Source organism: Chiloscyllium plagiosum, unplaced genomic scaffold (genome assembly GCF_037043375.1).
Source record: "Chiloscyllium plagiosum isolate Xiang-an unplaced genomic scaffold, Cpla_swu_hap1 HiC_scaffold_24, whole genome shotgun sequence".
Lineage (NCBI taxonomy): Eukaryota > Metazoa > Chordata > Chondrichthyes > Orectolobiformes > Hemiscylliidae > Chiloscyllium > Chiloscyllium plagiosum.
In genome coordinates, this window is record NW_028270162.1 from 2,436,434 (window position 1) to 2,462,685 (window position 26,252).

At 41.5% G+C, this 26,252-nt stretch overlaps 1 protein-coding gene across 11 annotated transcripts in view; it reads left to right on the top strand.

The window, feature by feature from the left end:
* Positions 1–26,252, top strand: part of pitpnm2 (phosphatidylinositol transfer protein, membrane-associated 2) — a 489,130-nt gene that overhangs the window by 444,991 nt on the left and 17,887 nt on the right. For 8 of the 11 annotated variants that reach the window (XM_087999841.1, XM_087999838.1, XM_087999835.1 and 5 more), the window contains 7 exons: positions 4,573–4,748; positions 6,421–6,591; positions 9,392–9,538; positions 11,640–11,804; positions 18,367–18,515; positions 19,376–19,492; positions 19,600–19,716. In XM_087999841.1, coding sequence (XP_087855967.1) covers positions 4,573–4,748; positions 6,421–6,591; positions 9,392–9,538; positions 11,640–11,804; positions 18,367–18,515; positions 19,376–19,492; positions 19,600–19,716 — 1,042 coding nt within the window. Of the gene's footprint in view, positions 1–4,572; positions 4,749–6,420; positions 6,592–9,391; positions 9,539–11,639; positions 11,805–17,448; positions 17,662–18,366; positions 18,516–19,375; positions 19,493–19,599; positions 19,717–26,252 lie in introns of all 11 variants that reach the window. The other 3 variants (XM_087999842.1, XM_087999843.1, XM_087999844.1) reach the window with 2 other exon arrangements.

The window sequence follows — 26,252 nt, forward strand, 5'->3', positions numbered from 1 at the left end:
CCCTAAACCTTCTTTTCTCCAATGAAAACAACCCCAAGTGCCTCAGCCTTTCCTCATACGATCTTTCTACCATACCAGGCAACATCCTGGTAAACCTCCTCTGCACCCGTTCCAGTGCCTCCACATCCTTCCTATAGTATGGCAACCAAAACTGCACACAATACTCCAGATGCGGCTGCACCAGAGTCTTATACAACTGCAACATGACCTCAGTACTCCGGAACTCAATTCCTCTACCAATAAAAGCCAGTACGCCATATGCCTTCTTCACCGCACTATTTACCTGGGTGGCAACTTTCAAAGATCTGTGTACATGGACACCAAGATCCCTCTGCTCATCCACACTACCAAGTATCCGACCATTAGCCCAGTACCCCATCTTTTTGTTACTCTTACCAAAGTGAATCACCTCACACTTAGCTACATTGAACTCCATTTGCCACCTTTCTGCCCAGTTCTGCAGCTTATCTATATCCCGCTGTAACCTGCCAAGTCCTTCCTCACTGTCTACAACTCCTCCGACTTTCGTATCATCCGCAAACTTGCTCACCCAACCTTCTAACCCCTCCTCCAGGTCATTTATAAAAATGACAAACAGCAATGGTCCCAAAACAGATCCTTGCGAAAACCGCTAGTGACGGCACTCCAAGATGAACCTTTGCCATCAACTACTACCCTCTGTCTTCTTCCGGCCAGCCAACTCCTAATCCAAACCTCCAACTCACCCTCAATGCCATACCTCCGTATTTTTTGCAGTAGTCTACCATGGGGAACCTTATCAAACGCCTTACTAAAATCCATATACACCACATCTACCGCTTTCCCCTCGTCCACCTCCTTAGTCACCTTCTCAAAGAATTCAATAAGGTTTGTGAGGCACGACCTGCCCTTCACAAAACCATGCTGACTATCCTTGATCACATTATTCTTATCCAGATGTTCATAAATCCTATCCCTTACAATTCTCTCTAAGATTTTGCCCACAACAGAAGCATATATTCAGGGCTGCCTCCCGCCTTCGCTGAAAGAGGCAAATATCTCTCTTATCCTTAAAAAAAGAAAGGATCCAGAAGATTGTATGTCATACAGACCAATATCCTTGCTAAATGTAGATTTTAAAATCTTTTCTAAAACGTTAGCATTGAGACTAAAAAGGGTACTGCCACATATCATAAAGGAGGATCAGACGGGGTTTATTAAGGGCCGTAGATCATCCAATAATATTAGAAGGGTTTTGAATATGATTCAAGCCTGCCATCAGGGAAAGATACCAGGAGTAGTAGTTTCATTAGACGCGGAAAAGGCATTTGATAGGGTTGAATGGTCATATCTGTTTTACACAATGGAAAGGTTTGGCATTGGAAAGGTGTTTACCAAATGGGTCTCAACATTGTATAGTGATCCCAAAGCAGTTGTGGTTACCAATGGATTAGGTTCGGATAGCTTCAGTGTGGGTAGGGGTTGCCGTCAGGGATGTCCTCTCTCGCCATTGTTATTTACGCTAATAATTGAACCACTAGCAGAAGCTATACGAGCTGATCCTAATATAACGGCCCCGAGGATTGGTACAGGTAAACATAAAATTACCCTTTATGCAGATGATGTTCTTCTATTTCTCAGTAATCCTCGGATGTCCGTACCTCGCTTAATCCAAGTTATTAATACATTTAGCGCATTCTCAGGCTATAAAATTAATTTCTCAAAATCGGAGGCTATACCAATGGGTGGCCTTGCTATGATACCCCACTTAGTGGACGGATCCCATTTTCCCTTTCGTTGGTCCCTGGAAAATTTCTTATATTCAGGCATTTTTATTACCCTAGTATTTGGTCAGTTATACAAGGCTAACTTTGTGCATTTACTGGAAAGGATAAGGCAGGACCTCCAGCGATGGGGAGACCTTCCAATTTCCTGGCTGGGTAGAATAGCACTAATTAAAATGAATGTCCTGCCCCGTCTCCTATACCCTATGAGAATGCTTCCGGTGATGCTGCCGAGGCTGGCACTATGTAAATTATATGGCTGGTTGGGTTCCTTTATCTGGAATCATAGACGGCCCCTCATTAAGGTGAAGAAGCTACAGCTTCCACAGACAAGGGAAGGATTGGACTTCCCAGACTTTAGGAAATATCAGTTAAGTTCCCTATTAAGTTACATAGCTGATTGGGTCTTGTCTGATCCACAATCAATCTGGTTGGACATCGAGGCCTCTCAAGTAAAATACCCAGTTATTAACCTTTTATTTTCAGACAAGAGGAAAATCATTACGGATCACTGTAAAAACCCTATAATACTAAATACAATCAAGGCTTGGAATATAATACGGCAAAATGAGGGCAACTCACATAAAACATCCCCCTATGTGCCGATAGTGGGAGCATGGGGATTCCAACCAGGGTTTACAGATGCCACTTTTAAACTCTGGAGATCCAGGGGTATCTCATGTCTAAGGGACCTATTTAAAGATGGGGTCCTGATGTCTTTTGAATAGCTGCGTCAGAAATGCGGATTACCTAATGGAGACCTCTATCGGTATTTCCAAATTCGAGACTATATACAGAAGAAGACTACGTTATTAGATAGTCTTTATAAATCAGATCGAGAATGTAGAGTACTACGACCAATGGGGGTATCCTCCATCAGTACTATTTATCATTTACTACATGAAGAAGTATCGGGAGATATGGATAATCTGCTTAAAACATGGGATCAGGAATTGGGACTAGAAATCTCTATAGAAACGTGGAATGACAGTTGGGAAATTGCCAGAAGAATCACTATCTGTAACAGAACTCAGGCTATCCAGCTGAATATACTTCATAGGGCCCATATAGCACCGGATTGATTGGCAAAATTTAAGGCAGGGGCATCTTCAATGTGTCCCAAATGTAAAATAGAGGTGGGCACTCTTGTACATTGTCTATGGACCTGTCATAAGATCCGTAAATACTGGACTAAAGTAGCAAGTGCCCTCACAGAAATTTTAGAAACGGAAATTAAAGTGGACCCTGTATCTCTCCTTTTGGGCTTTTCAAACTTTCCCTCCCTGGATATGCATGGGAAGAGACTATTTTCTATTCTCTCTTTCTGTGCAAGGAAAAATATTTTGGTAAACTGGATGGCTGAGGGCCCCCCTGGACTTTCAAATTGGCACAGATTAATTATGGAATGTATCCCCCTTGACTTACTTACAAATATGGTGCACCGAACACCTTCTTGAATTATATGAATACAGATATTTTGGCTATCCTAACAAGGGCTTTTATTTAATTGAGATTACGAACTTGGCTGGTCCGGGGCCCCTTGGGAGAGGAATCCCGTACGAATACGGGTTTTGTTACATTTGATGTTAACACATTCCGAGCATGTATCTCACTACCTAATTTCGATGTTATCCGCTGTTTTTTTTTCTCTCTTTCTCTTATTTGAATAATGTCAGAGACGTAAATATACACTCTGGTTAGTTGTAGGTTAGATTAGTAGTTAGTTGAATTTTGTTTTTTTTCAGTATTTTTCTTTTGTTAAATTTTGGTTATTATATATTTAGGATTTAATTGTATATCAATGTTTGTACTTGAGAGTTTTGTTTATTTTTGTAAACTTGTAAAAATGTTAAATTTCTAATAAAAATATCTATAAAAAAAAAGAAAATAGGTGACAGGTTTATATAGAGGATCAGGATTGGCGCAGGCTTGGAGGACCGAAGGCCTGCTCCTGTGCTATATTTATTTTGTTATTTATTCTTTGTTTTTCACTGTCCCTGAGAAGTTGACCCAGTATGATTTGCTGTTAGTGTTGATGTTTTATGAATTGAAGTTGTGATGGAAGTGGTTGTGGGTTTGGAAGGTGCTGTCTGAGGATCTTTCATGAATATTTTGAATGCATCTTGTAGATAGTACACACTACTGCTACTGAGCGTCCGTGATGGAGGGAGTGGATGCTTGTGAATGCAGTGCTAAACAAGTGGGCTGCTTTGTCCTGGATGGTGTCAAGCTCTTTGAGTGTTGCTGGAGCTGCACTCATCCAGGCAAGTGGGGAATATTCCATCACACTCCTGACTTGTGTCTTGTTGATGGTGGACAGGCTTTGGGGAATCAGGAGGAGTGTTACTTTCCACAATATTCTGTGCAGCCACTGCATGTATGTGGTGAGTCCAGTTGAGCTTCTGATCAATAATAACTCCCAGGATGTTGATAGTGGGGGATTCAATGATGGTAACACCATTGAATAATATGGGGCAGTGGTTAGTTTGTCTCTTAATGAAATTCCATGGTGTTTATGTGGTGTTTACTTTATTGTGACCTGTGCATTTTTGACAAAATGTCCACTTTCCATTTCCTGTTGCTGCTGTGTTGATCCTCTGAATTCACCTACATGGGGTACAAGGCATTGTTTATTGAGATCTATTGAAGGGTAGAATGGACGTAATTTCTCTGCACTGCTCATTCCTCTCTTTTTAATGTTTAACCTTTGATATAGCAGATTGATGGCCTAGCTGAGGTGCAGTTTTATTGGGAATTTAATTTACAAGAAAGGTATCTTAAATATTAATATTTGTGTTTTTTCTTGTAGTTTGCAATCTAGCGTTTTTAAGAATGATCCTGGGTCAAGACGATCTAGTAGTTCAACCATGCTGGAAGGAGTAAACCCTGGGAAGTTTGAATTTGAAGTGACTGACTTCTTTCTGTTTGGCTCTCCCTTGGGACTGGTGCTGGCATTGAGGAAGACAGTGATTCCAAGCTTGGATGGTGGGTAGCTCGACCAGTGCAATTCCCTCTGTTTGTTACAATGAAACTGAAACATTGTGTGCCAGTAAATTTTGTTTCTACATCTTGTTTCTGACTGGGAAAGTGCTTTGGTATTGCAGCATTTATTGCTCAGGAAGTTATCTATATCATTGAGTCATACAGTACAGAAACAGGCCCTTCAGCCCAACTCATCAATGCCGACGATTTCCTAAATTGAACTAGATTTTCCCTCATTTGGCCCATATCCCTCTAAACCTTTCTTATCCAAGTATCTATCCAAATGTCTTTTAAGTGATGTAACTCTACCTGCATCTGCCATTTCCTCTGGCATCTCAATCCATAAACATATGTGTGAAAACATCGCCTCTTAGGTCCCTTTTAAATCTTTATCCTTACATCTTAAACCTATGCCCTCTAGTTTTGGACTCCCCTACCCTGTGGCAGAAAACTTGGCTGTTCACCTTATCTATGCCCCTCAAGATTTTATAAACCTCAGCTTCCCACACTCCAGGGGAAAAAGCACCAGCCTAACTAGCCTCTCCTTATAACTCAAACATTCCAAACTCAGTAACATCCTTGTAAGTCTTCTTTGCAACTTTACCAGTTTAATAACATCCTTCCTGTCGCTGAGTCTGGGTGAGATGTTCTCCTATATTCTCATAAATGCAGAACAACAGTCGACCCAGCACCAATCCTTGTGCAACAGCACTGGTCACATACCTTGTGAACACCAACCGTCTACCACTATCCTCTGTTCTCTACCATCAAGCCAATTTTGTATCCAGTTGACTAGCTCTTCCTGGTTCCCATATGATCCATTCTAATGTAGCAGGAAAAGGACTGGAATCCAAGTGGGTCTCCCAACTTGTCCCAACCAACAATGTACCATTTCACATCACGTAATCTTGTGCAAGACCAAAAGAAAATCTGTGGCCAAACAGGAAAAGAAAATCCCCATAGAGATTCCATTCTGATCCAGAAGATAATTAATTTACAAAGATCATGGTGACTGCTGGTTTAGCCAGTTAACCTCACCCAACTTCTGTTACAAGCTATCTTCTACTGGCTAGATCTTAGCCAGTTCCTCCCTGAAACACTGTACTCAGTGAACACTCTGTTTCAGGGTAGCTGACACTGTGAAAACAAATATTTGAGGAATTTTACCTATCTCTCCGATTTGGATTTTGCATCTTCTTTGTGTCTAATCCTGCTCATCCTGCGTAAAATAAATATCCTAGGCATGCTAATGGATTCACTTTAACTTGCTGTGAGTGAAAAATTGTTACTGATGAATTGCAGCCTGTTTCACATGTTACTTTATTTATCCTTCCTTCTCCCCTCATCTTGGATATCCTACATTTTTCCGTGAAGTGTGTGGTGTATCCTGGCACCATTTGTTTCAAACCAGGATCTTTCCCACTTTATTTTTATTTGTTGCTGTTGTTCATCTGTTGCAATTTTTTATTAAGAAACTATCCAATAGGTAACTGAAATGGAGTCAAATGAAAGTACAAAATCAATTTGAAGGTTCACTGCCCAGTAGCTGGTGAGAGTAATAACATCCCTTTCCTCAGTAACGTTTTACTTGAATCATGAAAATTAATGTTTACCTTAGAAAACATAGTGTTAAACAAAGTCTGTTAATTGTCACATCTATTCCATTCCTTCTCAGTCTACCAGTTGAGACCAGCGTGTCAACATGTTTACAATCTCTTCCATCCAGCGGATCCTTCATCTTCCCGCTTGGAGCCACTTTTGGAGAAGAAATTCCACCTGCTCCCACCATTTAATGTTCCCCGGTATCAGAGATTCCCACTGGGTGATGGCAGCTCTGTTCTTCTGGGTAGGTGCACTTTCAATCAGCAACAGAGAGCTACTAGTTAACCTAGTTAGATATTCAAAGTTTGTGAGAAGATTTGTAGCTCGGGTGCTCATTGTTGTGGTTCTGTTCGACGAGCTGGGAATTTGTATTGCAGACGTTTCGTCCCCTGTCTAGGTGACATCCTCAGTGCTCGGGGGCCTCCTGTAAAGCGCTTCTGTGTTGTTTCCTTCGGCATTTATAATGGTTTGTCTCTGCCGCTTCCGGTTGTCAGTTACAGCTGTCCGCTGCAGTGGCCGGTATATTGGGTCCAGGTCAATGTGTTTGTTGATAGAATCTGTGAGTGAGTTCCACGCCTCTAGGAATTCCCTGGCTGTTCTCTGTTTGGCTTGTCCTATAATAGTAGTGTTGTCCCAGTCGAGCTCATGTTGCCTGTCATCTGCATGTGTGGCTACTAAGGATAGCTGGTCGTGTTGTTTTGTGGCTAGTTGGTGTTCATGGATACGGAGAGAATGAAACCTGAAAGCAACACCACCCCCAGATTCTATGGACTACCTAAAGTGCACAAACCAGACATCCCACTCAGACCCATCGTATCGCTACCAGGGACACCATCGCTTAAACTAGCTAAAGAACTCCAACAGAAACTGAAATACCTGATCAGCGGATCCAGACACTCTATATAGTCAACACAGGAATTCTTGGACATCATCAGAAATATACATATAGACAAGGAAGAAACTATGGTCTCATTCGATGTAACAGCACTGTTCACCTCTGTCGACAAAACCCTAGCCAGAGAAACAATAGCCAACCTGCTGGACATACGGAACAGACAACAAGATGGGGAACCTATCAACAAAGACGGCATACTCAAACTACTGGACCTGTGCCTCACAACACACTTCACATTTAACAACCAAATATATGAACAAATCAACGGCACACCCATGGGCTCACCCATCTCTGGACTCATAGCAGAAGCTGTAATGCAAAGATTAGAACAAACAGTCGTACCGCAAATTCAACCCAAACTCTGGGTCAGATATGTCGATGACACCTTTGTAATCATTAAAAGCACAGAAATAGAGAACACACACCGGATCATCAACGCCACACTCACAGGAATCCGATTCACGAGAGAGGAAGAAAAGGACAACCAACTCCCATTCCTAGACATGATGGTACAGAGAACACCGAACGGAGAATTCACCACAAAGGTATACAGGAAAGCCACACACACAGAACAAGTCCTGACTACGAAAGGAACCACCCAACACACACAAAAGAAGTTGCATCAAGACACTGTTCAAAAGGGCCACAACACACTGCAGTACACCAGAACTGCAAAAAGAGGAAGAAGAACACCTCTACAATGTATTCGCCAAAAATGGATACCCGCGCAACTTCATCAACAGATGCCTAAGGGAAAGACAACGGAACGAGGACATGCCGCAACCCAAAGGACTAGCCACACTACCATACATCAAGAGCATTTCCGAACTGACAGCGAGACTACTGCGACCACTAGGACTATAACAGCACACAAACCAACAGCCACTCTCAGACAACAACTCACCAAGACAAAGGACCCGATACCCAGCATGAGCAAAACCAATGTAGTGTACAAAATCCCATGCAAGGACTGCAAAAAACACTACATAGGACAAACAGGAAGACAGCTAACGATCCGTATCCATGAACACCAAATAGCCACGAAACGACATGACCAGCTATCCTTAGTAGCCACACACACAGATGACAAGCAACATGGGTTCGACTGGGACAACACTACTATTATAGGACAAGCCAAACAGAGAACAGCCAGGGAATTCTTAGAGACGTGGCACTCATTCACAGATTCTATCAACAAACACGTTGACCTGGACCCAATATACCGGCCACTGCAGCGGACAACTGTAACTGACAACCGGAAGCGGCAGGGACAGGCCACTATAAATGCCGAAGGAAAGATCACAGGAGCGCTTCACAGGAGGCTCCCAAGCACTGAGGATGTCACCTAGACAGAGGACGAAGTGTCTGCAACACAAATTCCCAGCTCGGCGAACAGAACCACAACAACTAGTTAGATATGCTGGTAGATTGCATTATACATGTTTTCCAGGAACAACTGTATAGGATGTTTTGCTTGTTAATTATCAATAATTAGCCAGCATGATCAGAGCTATACATTAGAACAAGTTACATATTATAACAAGTGCTCTGTTTGGAAAATGTTTGAATCAACTACACATGCTTGAGGGTATAAAACTTACAGTAGCGTGTGTTGGCCAACAAACAGAATTAGACTTTTTTTCGTGTTTTGGAAATAAGTTAAAGAAGACTGCAAGTTTAGGAAATAGCATTTGTTTCATATGCAGAGGACCCTATTTTCATTGCAGTAATAAACTAATTAGACCATTCCTGCATAATAAATGTGTGAATATTCCTATAGTACAGTAGAAACCAGAAATGGGAACCTGTTAGGTGTAACTGTGAATATAAATTGTATTTGATTCTATGGCATTGTTGTTAAAACAGGGATAGCTAAGAAACTGTGTTCTCTCTCTGTTTTGTGTTTCAACAGGTTTGTATTTTCCCTTAATTTTCAAGAGATAAATTTGATCCTTATATTGTAAAACATGTAAAGTCACTTAGATTAAACATCAACTTATTAACTATTTCAGTAGCATGAGAAATCAGAAAATATGAACAAAGTTGTCAGCATTAACCTTCTCAGTTGCTCTAAGTGGTTGACTGTGATGTTTGCTGTACGGTTTGTAGCTAGATGTCTGTCCTTTTGTTTTTCTCCCGTCTGCTCTAGTTGAGACAATCCAGAACAACCCCACCCTCATCCTGGAAACTCCATTTGTGACTCTCCAACGACAGGAGAGTGTAATGGAAACTAGTATTCCTGTTCCTGTCCTTAACTGGCAAGATGGTTCCAGTAGGAATCCAACTGTTGCAGAGTGTGTGTAGTCTCTCCTTCTGTATTGTTGTGATTTGTGCTATGTGCCTGCTTCTTTGTTTAGAAGTGATATGTTTTGTGATTAGAACGGACTTGAAACATTTTCACTGTTGTGGGTGGGAATGGGACAGTGTACAGGGATATTATGAAATGATGAGTAGACTAATGATCACAATTGGCAGGGAAAATTGTGCACCTACCCAGGCCACATTGCATCTTCAAAAACAATAACACAAGTTTATTTGGCATCATTTGATTTGTAAAATGTCCCAAGTCACATCCTACAAATACTTAAACCCACTAATACACACAGGCAAGCACTATTATGTAGGAATTCAGTTTGAATCTCCATCTCAAAATGGAACAACTATGAAGCAATATTTGATAATTAATAATATTACTGGATTAAGTACAGAGCTGTTGAAATTCTTTCAAGTTCAGCATGATGAAATGTTTGATTTTAATCTGCATTTATCAAAGCTTTGAATTAAAAATGTAATCAGTTCATTTACACTTTTAAATGGGCAGAATATTTGAAATGTTAGTGCGTGTAGAATATGTAACTACAAAATCAGAACTGACTTACATTTGTGCTTCCTGCACCCATTATCCCCTACCCCCCCAATCTCACCTCAGCTGAAGACTTGGCTGTAACTTCCTGGGTGCAATGTCTCATGAGATTGATTAATGTACTGTATATAAAAAAAAACAAACTGGTGAATGGCTTCATTCACAGAGTCTTCCCTGGCAAGTGCATAGATGGTGAGTGACACCCTCCAGCATGACTGCAAAACCCCAGAGAAAAGGAATCCACTGCTTTTGCATAGCTTCTATATTAAATACTGTAGAATCATCTTCCCATCAATATCAAAAACCAAAACATACCGAGCAGGTTTTTGATCTTACCTAGCCATAGTTTATAATTGTGTTTTTGCATGGAGTTAATTTATGTTTGAAGATCATATTGATGAATAACAGTCTATTCCACTCCTGCTCTCTCAAGAGACAGTTTGGATTTTACTTTGCATTTCATGCTTTTGTTTCTGCTTTGGCATGACTGCTGCTGAGAAGTTAGTACTGAAATAATTCATACTGTTTAAATTCAACTCATTAATTAAATGCATATTTAATAATCATCTTTAATTTGTTTCCCTAGAACAGATAAACCATGATATAAGCAATTAATCTAATTGTCCTACACATTGAAAGTATCATTGAGAACATTATACCTGTCAACCAGTGCATTGTGGTGCCAGACAATATCAGAATATGTGGAACTCTGCAGTATCTCTGATGCAACAATGAATACAAGAAGTGTTAACAATTTTATTGCTGCTTTGTCTTTATCAATGACCTCTCCCTTAATACTACTCCACTAGTTTCCTGATAGATCCACTTCATTTTAGAAATAGGCACTAGTCAGGTCATGACTTTCTCCACAGCTGCTGGCCAGTTGTGCTCCTTGATGATGTAAAGGAAGCTTGAGTTAATTGAGAAGGCAATGCCTTTTAGTACAACCTCTCCCTAATACAAAGTTTCGTAGTCAAATAAAGAACCTGCCGGATCTGAGATTTAAACCCTTGACATCTGACTGTTAAGCTGACATAATGACGGTTCGTCTGGCAACTGAGAGCTTCATTCTTCACCATTTCTATTGATCAACTTAATTTCCTCTTGGGAAAATCAGAAAGAGATATCTGATTCATAATTAAGCAAGTATTTTATTTATTTTATTTAATCCAGTATACTACAATGACAAGAGTGTTCTGGTGATGGATCTGGCATGTGGAGTCAGGTGTAGTGACCCAGTTGAGTAATTTATAATTTCCCAAGGCTAAGCTTTGACATCCCCTCACTATCTGCAGTATCTTCCATGTTTACAAACTGAGGCAACTTCAACTCTGGTCTTGTTTGTTTTCCCCTTCTGTCTCTTTGCTTATTTGAGGTTTCTTTTTGGCATCAAAATTCAGTTGATGTGTTTATTTCCCCATGAAGTCAACTCCAAATGAATCTTAGATATGATCATTGATGCTTTTTGCTACTGTGTGAGTTTATCTGTATTGCTGATGGATCTAATTTAGATTTCTTTGTTTTGGCTCAATAGCAGACGTTATTCAGTCTCATGCTGGTATCCTCATGGAAAGTTCATCACCTTCCTCCCCCTTAACAGCCCCAATTTTCCGGGGATTCCGGAGGGCCAGTGAGGTCAGCATTGCCAGTCAGGTGTCGGGAATGGCAGACAGTTACACAGCTTCCAACATTGCAAACAGTAAGTACCACTATACGTGAAAACAAAAATATCCTGTGTGTTATTAGTAAACACAAATAGAATTCCACTGAATTTGAAGAATAGCCTGATCCTAGTGTGGCACCAGGACCCTGCAATCTGTACAGTTGCATGGGGGTGCCAAGCTGATCCAGTGCAGTCACATATTGATTAAAATCTAATCCCTGATCATTCTGTCAACTGTTTTATTCTAAACATGTCTTTTCCAGGCCTCTCAGATACAGACATAAGTGTTGATTGAGTAAAAAGTGTTCATTGTTTTTGTCCCGCAAAATGAACCAATGTAGTGTGTCCTCACAAGCCAAATTCAGCTTCTGCTCCTTCCATGCAACGAACTTACAATGTATAGAGTAAGTTGGAGCTGTTAGTGATGGGAGAAAATCAACATAAACAATAATATTGCTTTTGCGTTTCAGGGTAATATACCAGAAATAGGAACTGTGCAAATATTTACTTATATCAAAGTCATACCTATCGGTATTTTACAAACATTGCCAAAGATTTGCTTGATGTGAGTTACATAGTGATCTGGACTATATTTCTTGATTATGAACAATATTCTACGCCATACAGACAATACAGAGTGTATTCAGGAGTTTGAGCTAGGAATGGTGCTCGGTATATTTCCTTATTAACATTTTCTTTCATTCTTTTTGGGATGCAGGTGTCACTGACTGGGGCCAGCATTTATTGCCTGTGCCTCGTTGCCCCTTGAGAAGATGGTGGTGAACTGCCTTCTTAAACCACTACAGTTCAAATGCTGTAGGTAGACCCGGAATGCTGTTGGGGAGGGAATTCTAGGATTTTGACCCAGTGACACTCACTGCTGTATAAGAATCTTTGGCATCTTGTAGATAGTGCACAGTACTGTGCACTGAGTGCCCGTGTGGAACTGGTGCCAATCAAGCAGGGTGCTTTGTCCTGGATGGTGTTAAGCTGCTTCTGTGTTGTTGGAGCTGCCCCATCCAGGCAAGTTGGGAGTATTCCAAGACTTGTGCCTTGTAGATGATGGACAGGTTTGGAGCATCAGGAGATGAGTTAGTCACCACAAGTTGATTAGCCTCTGACTTGCTCTTGTAATCACAGTGTCTATGTGGCTAACCAGTTCAGTTTCTGGTCAATGGTAAGCCCCCAGAATGTTGATAGTGAGGAATTTGGTGATAGTAATGCTATTGAATGTCATGGATGATGGTTAGATTGTCCTTGATTGGAGATGGTGATTGCCTGGCATTTATGTGATGTAAATGTTACTTGCCGCTTATCAGCCCAAACCTGGATATTGTTCGGGTTTTGTTGCATTTGAACATGAACTGCTTCAGTATATGAGAAGTCTCAAATGGTGCTGAACATTGTACAATCATCAGCAAATATTCTAACTTTCAACCTTATGATGGAGGGAAGATCATTTCTGAAGCAGCAGAAAACTTTTGGCCCAAAGACATGGTCCACAGGAACTCCTGCAGAGTTGTCCTGGAGCTGAGATGACTGACCTCCAAAAACCACAACAATCTTCCTGTGTGCCAGGTATGACTCCAACCAGTGGAGCGCTCTCCTCCAATACCCATTGACTCTTGTTTTGCTAGTGGTTCTTGATAAAATCCCACATAAGAGACTGTCAACTGAGGTCGAAGACAATGGAATTGAGGGACGATTACTGACGCGGGAAATTAATTGAATGACAGGCAACGAAAGTAGGGATAATGGCCGGATACTCAAATTGGCAGGATGTGACCAGTGGTGTCCCACTAGAATCTGTGATAAGGCCTCACTTATTCACAATATTTATTAATAACTTAGTTAATAGCATAGGAGGTCATATATCCAAATTGGTTGGTGACACAAAGTTGGCTGGTATTGTAACAGTGTAGATGATTGTACAAAATTACAAAGAGATATTGATAGACTGGGTGAATGTGCAAAATTGTGGTAGATGGAGTTCAATGTAAGCAGGTATGAGGGTTATCCATTTTAGACTGAAAAGACTAGATAAGAGTACTTTGTAGATGGTATCAAGTTAAATATAGCAGATGTGTCCAAAGAGTCTTATTTGAGGGTTCAAGTGCAGAGACCTTAAAAACGTCATGAACAGGTGCAGAAAATAGTCAAGAAAGCTAATGGGATGCTGGCCATTATATCCAGAGGACTGGGGTATAAAGGTGCAGAATTATGCTGCAGTTAAACAAAACCCTGGTCAGACACCCCCTCTACCCCGGATTATTGTGTGAGTAGATTCTGGGCACCACACCTTAGGAAGGATAGATTCAAACATAAGTTTACAAAAACAATCCTTGGATTTCAAGAGTTAAGTTTTGAGAAGCGATTATACCAGGGGTGGCACGGTGGCTCAGTGGTTAGCACTGCTGCTTCACAGTGCCAGGGACCTGGGTTCGAATCCCGCCTCAGGTGACTGTCTGTGTGGAGTTTGCACATTCTCCCCGTGTCTGCGTGGGTTTCCTCCCACAATCCAAGTTGTGCAAGTTTGGTGAATTGGCCATGCTAAATTGCCCATAGTGTTAGGTGCATTAGTCAGAAGGAAATGGGTCTGGGTGGATTACTCTTCAGAGGGTTAGTGTGGACCTGCTGGGCCGAATGGCCTGTTTCCACGCTGTGGATAATTTAATCTAATCTAAATGGCAGTGGATGCTGGTTCAGTTATTAATTTTAAATCTGAGAAAGATACATTTTTGTTAAGCCAATGCAATAATGGATATGGGCTTAAGGCAGCTGTAGGGAGTTAGGCCACAGTCTAGCCGTGATCTCATTGAGTGGTGGAACAGGCTCAAGGAGTTGAATGCTTTACTATGTTCCTACGTAGTTCCTCATTCTGTCGAATGAGGTTTTGATGTCAAGGGCTGTGAGAGTGACAACCCTTGACATCAAGGCCTCATTTGACAGAATTCCCCTCTTTTGTCCATGTTTGAACTGAGGCTGTAATGAAGTCAGGAGCGGAGTGGTCCTAGCAGAACCCAAACTGGGCGTCACTGAGCAGGTTTTTCTGAACAGGTGCTACAGATGACCCCTCCCATCACTTTACTGATGACCGAGAGAAGACTGATGGGGCAGTAATTGGCCTGGTTGGATTTGGTCTACTTTTTGTGTACAGAACATAGCTGAGCAAACATCCACATTTTTGTAGAGATGCCAGTGTTGTAACTGTGCTGAAACAGTTTGTTCAGGCGTGTGGAAAGTTCTAGAGCACATGTGCGAGGTGGTTTCATTTTTTCTTGAGACTTTGTAGCAATTGTTACAACTGAGGCAACCACATTGCTGTGGATCTGGAGTTTTCTTCCTTAAAGAGTATTAGTGAACCAGATGGGGGTTTTCCTGACAATCGAAATTCTCAAATCCAGATGTTATTGAATTCAAATTCCCCATATGCCATAGCGGGATTCAAACAGGGTCCCCAAAACATTACCTGGGTCTCTGGATTAATCTAGTAGATTTACCACCACCTCCCCTTCTCACCTATCCTTCACTTAAATATCCATTCACACATTAATGCATTCAGTTAATTGAAATGTATTCAGGATTAGATTAGATTACATTACATTACAGTGTGGATCAGGCCCTTCGGCCCAACGTCCACACCGACCCGCCAAAGCGCAACCCACCCATACCCCTACATTTACCCCTTACCTAACACTACGGGCAATTCACCTAACCTGCACATCTTTGGACTGTGGGAGGAAACCGGAGCACCTGGAGGAAACCCACACAGACACTGGGAGAACGTGCAAACTCCACACAGTCAGTCGCCTGAGGCGGGAATTGAACCCGGGTCTCCGGCGCTGTGAGGCAGCAGTGCTAACCACCGTGCCACCGTGCTGCACAATAATCTAGTTAAAACACATTAATTCTTCTAAATAGTATTACACTGTCTTTGGGGAAGAAAGAATCAGGTTCTATCACAGGTGCGATTCACATTGGTGTAGCTCATTGTCAGATCATTTGTTATATTACTGAAGGTGACAAAGCCAGATTGTGATGTGTGGAGTGAAATGCTGTCACAGTGAACTTCAGAAATGTAACTATGCTGCTGCTCCCAGAACAATTTGGAATTGTTTGTTCTCGCCACCAAGGTTGAATGGCCTGCTGTGAATTCCCAGCACTGTCTGCTTTTGTTTTCTTGCAGCCCTGTGGTCACAGGCAGATTTTGAATTGATACTAAACTCTACCTCACAACAAAAGAGAGAAGATCAGAGGAAGAATTGTGCACCCCACACCCCCCATAGCCTCTCAGAGGAGCTGAATTAATAAAAACTTGAGCTCTGCCAGCAATTTCAGTTAGTAGAACACCATGTGGATAGAATGGGAGAACTGCAGGAATTATAGGCAAAGTTTAAGAAATAGAAAACTACTTGGATTATTTACATTTCTGTACCTTTCCATATGCCTGAATAAATCTTTCCAGTGAGGTATTTATTTGGACAGTTTTGACCCATAGAACCCAGTTCTGAGGAAGGGTCACCAGACCCGAAACAATAACTCTGATTTGTCTTCACAGGTGCTGCCAGACCTGCTGAGCTTTTCCAGCAACTTCTATTTTTATATTTGACCCATACTTTCTGTTCCTAGGGACAGCACAGTGGCTCGGTGGTTAGCACTGCTGCTTGCACGGCGCTAGGGACCCAGGTTCAATTCCACCCTCGGGCAGCTTTCTGTGTGAAGTTTGTATGTTCTCCCCACGTTTGCGTACGTTTCCTCCAGGTGCTTCAGTTTCTTCCCAAAGTCCAAAGATGTGCAAGTTAGGGTTGATTGGCCGTGGTAAATTGCTCAGTGTTCAGTGATGTGTAGGTTTTTGGGTGGATTAGTCGTGGGAAAAGCAGGGTTACCAACATAGGATAGGGGGGTAGGTCTGGATAGGATGCACTTTGGAGGGTCAGTGTGGACTCAATGTGCTGAATGGCCTGCTTCCACACTATAGGGATCCTATGACTTCCTTGTGTTGCTTTACAGTTGGTGTGGCAATGCCTAAAATGGTTTCAGCCTCACTGTATCTATTTCTTTGTGATCTCCACAATTAGTGGAACACAAACAATATCCCACATTACTACGGGAAAGAATGTTATACCGGCTGTTTTGTATGTGATGTATCTACAGTAGAGGCATTAGTGGTTCTCGAAGACCCTGGGTGCAATAATTGCAAAGCAATTTGTAAAATTATGCTGGAATCCTGTTGTATTCATCAGACCAGTTGACTGTTCATTTTGTAATTTTCAGTTACTCATCTAAAAACTGGTTTGTAGATGGTCACTGATTTTGGAAAGAAGCATCAATAGAAACTTCAATATTAATCTGATTCAATGACCTGACAACATATATAGCACAGTTCATAGCCTCAAGAGTCCAACGATCAAATGCTTAACTCCACCATGAAGTCTTTAGGTTGGGGAAAAGGTCTGCTGCTAGCCAGAGATGAGTTCAGCTTGTTCATTCTAAGCCAGGGCATTAACTGATAGCACTGTGGGGAGACAAGGCAAATGAATGCTGAAATAACTTCTTCTCCCAACAGAGACAACCCATTCTGTCATAAGCCAAACATTAAATGTTAGAAATAGAAAGCAATGTCTTTGCTGTTGGTTTGTGTGTTGTGTAATTTGAATTTTGTTTTACTTTCATTTCTCAGAGCAAAATTATCACCCAAATAATTGCAAAAAGTTGGCTTTCTTGTTCAAACTTGTCCCACACAACAAAGCCCTTGCAAAATACACTTTCTCTCAGGGCTATAATCAGTCCAAACAGAATCAGAACAAGCAAAAGCTGAAACAGAATTGTGTGAATTCTGCTGCAAAACAGAGTCCAACACAACAGAGAGTCTCAGAGGTGGACATCCAGACAGGTATTGGGATAGTAGAACCAAATCTAGTTTTAATGTAGCTTTTAGCTGCTCTTAACCCTTTCTCCAAATAAATTTTCTTTTTGACTCCTAGAAAAGAATTGCTAGGTTACTGAACAGATAAAAGTCTGTCTTTAACTATAAGTATAGGCATATAAGATACAATTTGAATTTTTATTCTGTTATTAATTGACTATTTACATAGGTGATGGATTTCAAGCAGAAGTCATGCTTCAGAGGAAGAGATCACAAACTTCTAAACATTTGACAGGTTTCTTCTAAGTGGAACTTTGACAGCTTCTTGCAAGGGTAGATTTTCCAGTTGGTACTGATCTTGTACAAATTCTTACAGTGCTACAGTTTAATTCCTTTTTGCCCTTTTAAGATTAGAGAGAACTCTGGTAACAGTACTTAAAGTAATTGCGCAAGAACATAACCAGCTGAAAAATGTACCACCCTATCACTATCACTTGTGGGAAACTACAGCTTGGGTATCATTGTTTCAGCACCAGTTTCTAGCTCACAGATTACTTAACAAAATACATTGCATCCACGTTTTACTTTTGAATGAAATTTGTTACTGTACAGTAATGGGATTATTCAGTATTTTACACTCTACTCTTCTCCTTGATAGTGCATTCATATTTAAACTAATTGCTAAAGTCTTTGTAGTGACTTTGTTAATGGAAAACATTTCTTGTTGTTTAGTTGCAGCAAGGTGGTGGGGAACGAAGAGGATTGACTATGCTCTCTACTGCCCAGATGCTCTAACAGCTTTTCCAACTGTAGCCTTACCTCATCTATTTCATGCAAGTTACTGGGAGTCAACAGATGTTGTTTCATTCCTACTGCGACAGGCAAGTCAGAAAAAAAAAACCTACATTTGTATCCCACCTTTCACACCTCATGCTTTATACTCACTGAAGCACTTCCGGAGTGTAATCATCAATAGGAAACTTTGAAGTCAGTTTGTGCATAGCAAGATCCCAAAGTCAGCACTGTCACAAATTACTAGATCAATTATTTACGTGTTCCAGGTGCCAGGACGCCTGAAGAATTCCCATCTTTCTCATTGAATATTGCTATATATCTATAATGTCCACCAAAGAGGCAGAATATGCCTCCATTTTCCCACACCATACAAGCGATGGTCCTTCTGTTAGCTTAGCAATCTCTTGGTGCTGCACTGAGTGTGTCAGCATGCATTATATTCTCATATCTCTGGAGTGAGACTTGACCCATGACCCACTTCTTAATGAGGATTGGTATTGATACACTGAGTCAAGGTTGTTGCCTTACGTAAATTAAAGCATGTTTCCAATTATCAGTCTGAAAGTTTCCTTTGTTACTATTTTATTTTAACATGGACAGATCTGCAATTTAACGTTCAAACACGATTTAAAATGTAATTGAAATTCTCAGTGTAGAATAACGGTGGAAAATCGATGATGGAATAATAGAGAATGACAAAAGACAAACACTGCGGATGATGGAAATCAGAAATAAAAACAGAAAATGCTGGAAAATCTCAGCAGGTCAGGTATCATCTGTTTAGAGAGCAATAGTTAACACTCAGTTGATGCAGAAAGAAAGCTTGTATTTTTGTATTGTGTCTATCAAACCTTGGAAGGTCCTAAAGTTTACATTGAGATATTTTCGAATTTAGTGACTGTTATAATGCAAAGTAATGTCTTACATCTATTCACATGCACATTAGGTAATGAGACACGAAAATGCAAGTGTTCTGGACCTGGACGGGAAAGAGGTTTCTGTATTTAGTCCTTCAAAACCACGTGAAAAGTGGCTTCGCAAGAGGACGCAAGTTAAGATACGGGTATAAACATACCTTTATTAAGGTGTCTGTTGTGTGCAACCAGCTTGAATTTTTTTTTGTTGCAATTAAAGTGAAATAAATTTCCTTTTGGATATTGTTTCACACAGAATGTTACAGCAAATCATCGAGTGAGTGATGCTATTGTTACTGAAGATGGTCCTCAGACACTGACTGGGAGATTTATGTACGGGCCCCTGGACATGGTCACACTGACTGGTGAAAAGGTAGGTAATTCTTTGCTGAGGTTTATGAGGTACGTCACACACTGTATATTGGACTCCTCACTGTGGGAAAACCCACTATGGCACCAGGTTGAGGGTTTTTGAAAGAACCACCCAGGAAGAGGGGCAGGTGCAGAATCCATAAAAGCTCGTAATAAGGAAGTAGATAAAAAGTAGAAAAGTAACAATTTTAAACAGTGCAAGGGAATGGGAATAAGTGTGAACCCTTTCAGGGAGATAGAAAACAGCAATAGGCTATTTGGTTCCATTACAAAATTAGATAATGCCTACCAGAAAGCAGTGATGGCAGATTCAAGAACAGTAACTAATCAAGTGACATACAATAGTTGTGTGTGGAAAGTCATCATTCATAACAAAAGGGACAGTAGAAACACAGATACAATATTGGCTGAGCTATAGGAAGTTGAACAGTTCATCAACTTCAATAACATGTTCCACCCCGAACCTAAGTTCACCTGGACCATCTCAGACACCACCTCCCCCTTCCTGGACCTCTCCATCTCCATCAACGGTGACTGACTCAATACTGACATCTTCTACAAACCCACAGACTCCCAAAGCTACCTGGACTACACCTCCTTCCACCCTGCCTCCTGTAAAAATGCTAACCCTTATTCCCAACTCCTCCACCTCCGCTGCATCTGCTTCACGAGGACCAGTTCCACCACACAACACACCAGATGGCTTCCTTCTTTAAAGACCACAATTTCCCCTCCCATGTGGTTGATACCCTCCAGTGCATCTCATCCACTTCCCACACCTCCACCCTCGAACCCCAACCCTCCAACTGCAACAAGGACAGAACGCCCCTGGCCTTCACCTTCCACTCATCAACCTCCGTATACATCGCATCATCTGCCGACATTTCCGCCGCCTACAAATTGAACTCCCACCAGGGATATATTTCCCTCCCCACCTCAACTGCTTTCCGCATAGACCGTTCCCTCCACGAATCCCTCGTCAGGTCCACGTCCCCCACCAACCCACCATCCCCTCCCGGCACCTTCCCCTGCCACTGCAGGAATTGCAAAACCTGCACCCACACCTCCCCCCTCACCTCCGTCCTCCGTCCAAGGCCCCAAGGGAGCCTTCCACATCCATCAAAGTTTCATCTGCACTTCCATCCATGTCATTTACTGTATCTGTCGCTCCCGATGCGGTCTTCTCTACATTGGGGAGACAGGACGCCTGCTTACAGAGCACTTCAGAGAACATCTCCGGGACACCCACACCAACCACCCCCACTGCCCCGTGGCCAAACACTTCAACTCCCCCTCCCACTCCGCCAAGGACATGCAGGACCTGGGCCTCCTCCATTGCCACTCCCTAACCACCTGATGCTTGGAGGAAGAACGCCTCATCTTCCACCTCGGGACCCTCCAACCCCTCGACATCAATGTGGATTTCACCAGTTTCCTCATTCACCCCCCCCCCCCCCAACCTTTATATCCCAGTTCCACTCTTCCAGCTCAGCACCACCCTCTTAACCTGTCCTACTTGTCCATCTTCCTTCCCACCAATCCACTCCACCCCTCCTCTCCAACCCATCACCATAACCCCTACCTCCATTTACATGTCGCACTCACAGCTACCTTCCCCACAGCCACCCACCCCCATTTATCTCACCACCCCCTTAGCTCACAAGCATCATTCCTGATGAAGGGCTTTTGCCTGAAACATCGATTCTCCTGCTCCTCGGATGCTGCCTGATCTGTTCCTGCTTATAAGAGGATCAAGAATGACAGGGCACAGGTTTAAAGGGTTTTCCCAAAGAAACAAATATGAAGTGAAGAAAAGCATAACCTTTTCTTTCACAGCAAATAGTTAAGGTCTGGAATGCACTGCCTGGAAGTGTGGTAGAGGCAGATTCAATTGAAGTACTCAAGGGAATTAAATGGTTATTTAAGTAGAAAAATGTGCGGAGTTACAGGGAGAAGGCAGGAGATTGGCATTACGTTGAAATGATCAGAAGTTGGTACAGATCCAATGGTCCTTTACAGTCCTGCCGTCATGGTGACTCCGTGGTTAGCACTGCTGCATCATAGCACAAGGGACCCAGGTTCAATTCCACCCTTGGGCAATTAGCTGTGTGGAGTTTGAATGTTCTCCCCGCGTTTGTATGAGTTGCCTCCAGGTGCTCCAGTGTCCTGCCACAGCCCAAAGATGTACAGGTTATGTAGATTGGCCATGTGAAATTGTCCAGTAGTGTCCAGGGATGTGCAGGCTTGGTTGGTTGACCATGGGGAATTCAGGATTACAGGGGTAGTTTGTGGGGTGGATCTGGGTGCGATGCTCTTCGGTATGGCCTCTTTCAGCACTATGATTCTGTGACACAAGAATGAAGCCCTGTAGTGAGTTCGAGTGGGATCTTGTATTGTTAACATTGATAGCACTGTTACTTGATTTAAAATGTCAAGCATTTTTATAGTGTGGCTATGTATTCTACGGTCTCTGTCAGTACTCCACTTGTTGGTATGGTTGAGCTATTCAGCAGCAGTGAGTGTTACTAACTCTGTGTTGAGAGTTTCCAGAAAGTTCATCCTTAAGCTGCTTGAGATGGCAATGAGATTGCTAGCATGACACTCTCCTCCCTGAGCATTTGTTTGACTGGTTGTAAAATCTGGAAATAGAAAGCTTTTCTTGGGTAGCTGTACTATCTCTCCCAGATCAAAATAATCACATGTTCTCTGAGAAGTGTGTAAATGAGAGCCAACCCTGGGGGCCTCAGTCTGAGGATGAAGTGTCTGACTAATCTGTACTTGCGTTTCTCACATTACAAGTCAATAATAAGTGACTATAAATAAGCACAATGCCACTGGTTTGATGTTTGAATACCTATTTAATGTACAGTAGTCCTTCTGCACAAAGTCTTTAGATTTCAAACTCTATCAGTGTAGCCTATCACATGGTAGTGGTTCTTTGCCATGGTGCCTGCTTAATAAAGGAAAGCATCAGGAAGCCAAAGTTTCTAATGTAGATGTTCACTGTGGTTCCACAGCCTTGAAGAATGTGTTCACATGCCACCATGATCAGTACAGTTTACACCAAATCCATTAACAACCAGAAGCTGCACAGGGATGGAGTGATGGTGTTGACTCAGTTATATAAGAATAAGACAGCATAAGAATTGTGGTATAGCTTTCAATTCTACTTTCAGCATAATAGTATTAAATAGGAAAGTAATGTCAGGATTGAGCGGCATTGGGATACACTCTGGAGGGGGTTTACCTTAGACTGAGATTTGAATGCACATAGACAAAGTTAAAACCGGCGCCATAGAGTCAGGTCAAATTCCCAGTTTATACCACATTGGGTAATTGGGAGAGAGATTAAACTGAGCATCCCAGGAAGTACAAAAGGGCAAGGACAATGTTCACACATGGCAAACATTCAGGCAAGATGAAGTGGAAGGTTTTACACACTGAATGCATGTTGTACATTCTGGAGCAGAAGGTGAAAGAAATTGGGAAATGATTGACATCTGTTGCACAAAGCTAATCAATAAACCAAACTGAATATTGGGCTGAATTGCTGGAGGAGTAGAGTACAAATATGAAAACACTGTTCTAAAGCTGTATGGAGCTCTAAGCAGGCCAGAACTTGAAAAGTCTGTTCTGGTACTGGAGACGCAATTCATAAAGCCTGGACAGTGAAGACCCAATAGACTGTTCTAAGAGTTCAGGAACTGGGGTGTAAGTGACACAGACTCTTCATGCTTGAAAGGACTACGGATGAGGGGAATGAATAAAAATATAAATGAATCTAAGTGACTACAAATTCTGTGCAGTGCTTTGGGGGTACAGACTAGTAAAAAATGTGTTAACACTAGAAATGGAGACAAAACATTTCAATATAATCAGGTGACAGATAGTTTGCTTTGAGATAATATGTGCTTTAGCAGAGTATAATAAAGGAATCGTTTATCTGTCACTGTCTGCCCTTGGGGTGGAGAGTTCATTGCTCCTCTAACCATCCTCTGTCTTCTGCTTTGCAAATTCTGTCAACATAACTCAGGGTCAAATCCAAGACCAAACCTGCTTTTCATCAGGCAATTTATTTTCAAATATCCAAAGAGTTGGAAGCTCATTTGGCAAACGTTGGCTAATTTAGTCTTTACTGTGGATTATATTGTATGGACTATATGACCCAATCAATTTCTCACCAGCCTTCCACTAAAACTGAAAACAAAAGAGTGATTTCTTTAGGTTCTAAAATTTTGATAGGTGGAATGTTCCAGATCAGCATTTTCTGTATCTTGTCACTTCTAACCTGCATCCAAACTTCTGTTTCAATGAAAGTAAGGTTGACCTATTCAAACTTCAGTTAGCAACAAGATCAAACCTCCCAACTTCCACCTGAGGAGGCTAGCGCTCCTACATAGTCCCAATAGACTACTTATAGCCCAAAGTTTAGAATGATTAGATAATGTCCACTAGTTTGACACACTAGTTTTACTGTCGTAGCTCACGCTATATAAGGTAAAGCATGGAGTGGTTTTAAAGTTGTGTGAATAATCCATGCTATTTGATAAATTGCAACACTGTTTTTATTGTTTCTAAATTCTTTCCCAGAATGTAAGCATCACCAGCAAGAACGGCATTTGTTTCTCATTCCTTGACCAGGTGATGGGTCACATTCTTAACTGACTGCACTCCATGTGGATTTTTCACTTGTTTTTCAATATGACTGAATAGCTTGCTTTTCAGAGGAGATAAAGAGTCAAATAGGGCTGGATTCGCATAACAACAAAAACTCTTAAAAACAGCAAGATTTCTTAAGTAGGAGTGAATCAGTTGTAGTTTTACAACAATCAAGATACTTGCTTCATATTTTGTTAAATTCACTGAATTTAAATTTTCCAGGTGCTATGCTGGAATTTGAACTCACATCTCTCAATTATTTGGCTCAGCATCTGGATTATTAAATCTAACAATAGAACCACAATTTGACCATTCCTGAGTCGTATACGTGAACTGCTTCTTCATTCTGGAGCATTCTTCACCAAAAATGGCATCAAAATGATCAGAGGATCAATTTTAGGATCAGCTATTTTGGGGCATGAAATGTAGTGGTGTTGCTAGATATATGTCACTAATGTTGACCATGAAACTACTGATTTGGAGGTGCCGGTGTCAGACTGGGGTGTACAAAGTTAAAAATCACACAACACCAGCTTATAGTCCAACAGGTTTAATTAGAAGCACACTAGCTTTCTGAGTGTTGCTCCTTCATCAGGTGGTACCCTAACCCTAACCCTAACCCACTACCACCTGATGAAGGAGCGACGCTCCGAAAGCTAGTGTGCTTCCAATTAAACCTGTTGGATTATAACCTGGTGTTGTGTGATTTTTAACTATGAAACTACTGGATTGTCCTACAATCCCAACTGGTTCACCACTGTCTTTATTCAGTCTAGCCTATATGTGACTTTAGATTCACAACAATCAGGATGATTCTTATATATTCTTATTCTATGTATATTAATACTGAGGGGCCTGTTTTGTACAGACAGAAAGAACATGAACACAAACTGCACTTGCTTCAACTAAACAAAGTAGGTCACACTATTCGCTGGTTAATTTCTCAGGCTATGCCCTGACCAATCAGAATTGACTTGCCTGGTTTAAAATTTAAACAAAGCCTGACTATTAACTGTCAATCAGCATTAATGGGTGCACTTTTCATGGCAACTCCTCCACCTGATTGGTTGGCAATTAGCACTCTCCTCTTATGCAGTATAAATGTTGATTTTCCCTTGTATTTATATCATTATGAAATGTCCTGATTAATGCAAGAGGAAAAGATTTGATAAAGTATTATTTTTCAGCAATAGTCAGATCATTTTGAATGTAACTCATGATATTCTCCACATGGAATGGCCTGTGTTACTCAAATTGGATTTTCTCAACATTATAGAGTCGTATAGTGTACAGATACCTCATTTCCCTGCACTTGGCCCATGTCCTTCGAATCCTTTCCTATCCATGTATTTGTCCAAATGCCTTTTAAATGTTGTTAATGTACACGTCTCAACCACTTCCGCTGGCAGCTCATTCCATATGTGCACCACTCTCTGTGTAAAAAAGGTTGCCCCTCAGGTTCCCTTTTTTCTTCTTCCCCTCTAACCTTAACCTGATGCCCTCTAGTCCTCGATTCCCCAAACCTGGGAAAAAAGGTAATCCTATCCATTTCTCTCATGATCTTATACACTTCTGTAAGATCCCCCTTAGTCTCCTACACTCTAGAGAAAAAAGTCCTAGCTTGTCCAACCTTTTCCTATAACTTAGTCCCTTACTCCAAAATACGGCCTCACCAACATCCTGTAAATTGCAACATAACTTCTATACTCAATGCGCTGACTGATGAAGGCCAGTGTGCCAAAAGCCGCCTTCACTGCCCTGTCTACCTGTGACTCCACTTTCAAAGAACTGTGCATCTGAACTCCAGGCTCCCTCTGTTCCACTACACTCCTTAAGGCCCTATCATTCACCATGAAACTCCTACCTTGATTTGACTTT